This window comes from Merops nubicus, unplaced genomic scaffold (genome assembly GCF_000691845.1).
Source record: "Merops nubicus isolate BGI_N331 unplaced genomic scaffold, ASM69184v1 scaffold33918, whole genome shotgun sequence".
Classification (NCBI taxonomy): domain Eukaryota; kingdom Metazoa; phylum Chordata; class Aves; order Coraciiformes; family Meropidae; genus Merops; species Merops nubicus.
Window position 1 is genome coordinate 8,676 of NW_008625708.1, and position 643 is coordinate 9,318.

General features: G+C 43.7%; 1 protein-coding gene across 1 annotated transcript in view; it reads left to right on the forward strand.

Annotated features, from left to right (window-relative positions):
• Positions 1-273, forward strand: part of LOC103778203 (zinc finger protein 64 homolog, isoforms 1 and 2-like) — a gene marked incomplete at its 5' end in the record, with an annotated part of 8,820 nt that extends 8,547 nt beyond the window's left edge. Inside the window, 1 exon segment of the mRNA XM_008945779.1 lies at positions 1-273. This exon segment is cut by the window's left edge and continues 30 nt beyond it. Within this exon segment, the coding sequence (XP_008944027.1) occupies positions 1-273 (273 nt within the window).
• Between the last annotated feature and the right edge of the window lie 370 nt (positions 274-643).

The window sequence follows — 643 nt, forward strand, 5'->3', positions numbered from 1 at the left end:
AGTCATGAGGCTTCAGCAGGCCAGGCGTTCATCCCCAGCTCTGGAATCAGCTGCTCTGACTTGGAAGGCCTTAATGCTCTGATACAGGGAGGAGCAACAGAAGTGACTGTGGTTAGCGATGGGGGTCAGAGTATCACAGTGTCCACTTCAGCTCCCCCTCCTCCTATCTTTTCTTCCTCCTCTCACACAGAAGCCCCTAAGCAGACCTATTCTATAATTCAGAGTGGAGCCCATACAGCTTTGTTGTGTCCAGCAGACTCCATACCAGATTAGTCACAAAGTCCTATTACTAAACAAATTTTAGTCATGGAGGCAGTGCTGAATTCAGCAGAAATGAAGATGACATAAGTGAATGCAGAATTTATCCTACAAAGCCAAATACCATCCACTTACACATTTTACTTGGCTGTACATGGAAACATACATCTTGTCTGTGAAAAAGAGGACGTGTCTTATTTATGTGCCTCTGTTGAAATCTGAGGTCCAAAAATCTTGGTTCTTTCTAAAATCTGAGCATCGAAGCAACTGTTGACAGTTTCACCAAGCAGTAAGCTCCCCAGAATATGCTTCTTGTATTGTACTGACTAAAATATGAAAGTCTCCCTCTTCAGTGCACACACAAAAAGGTGATAGACCAAGCCAT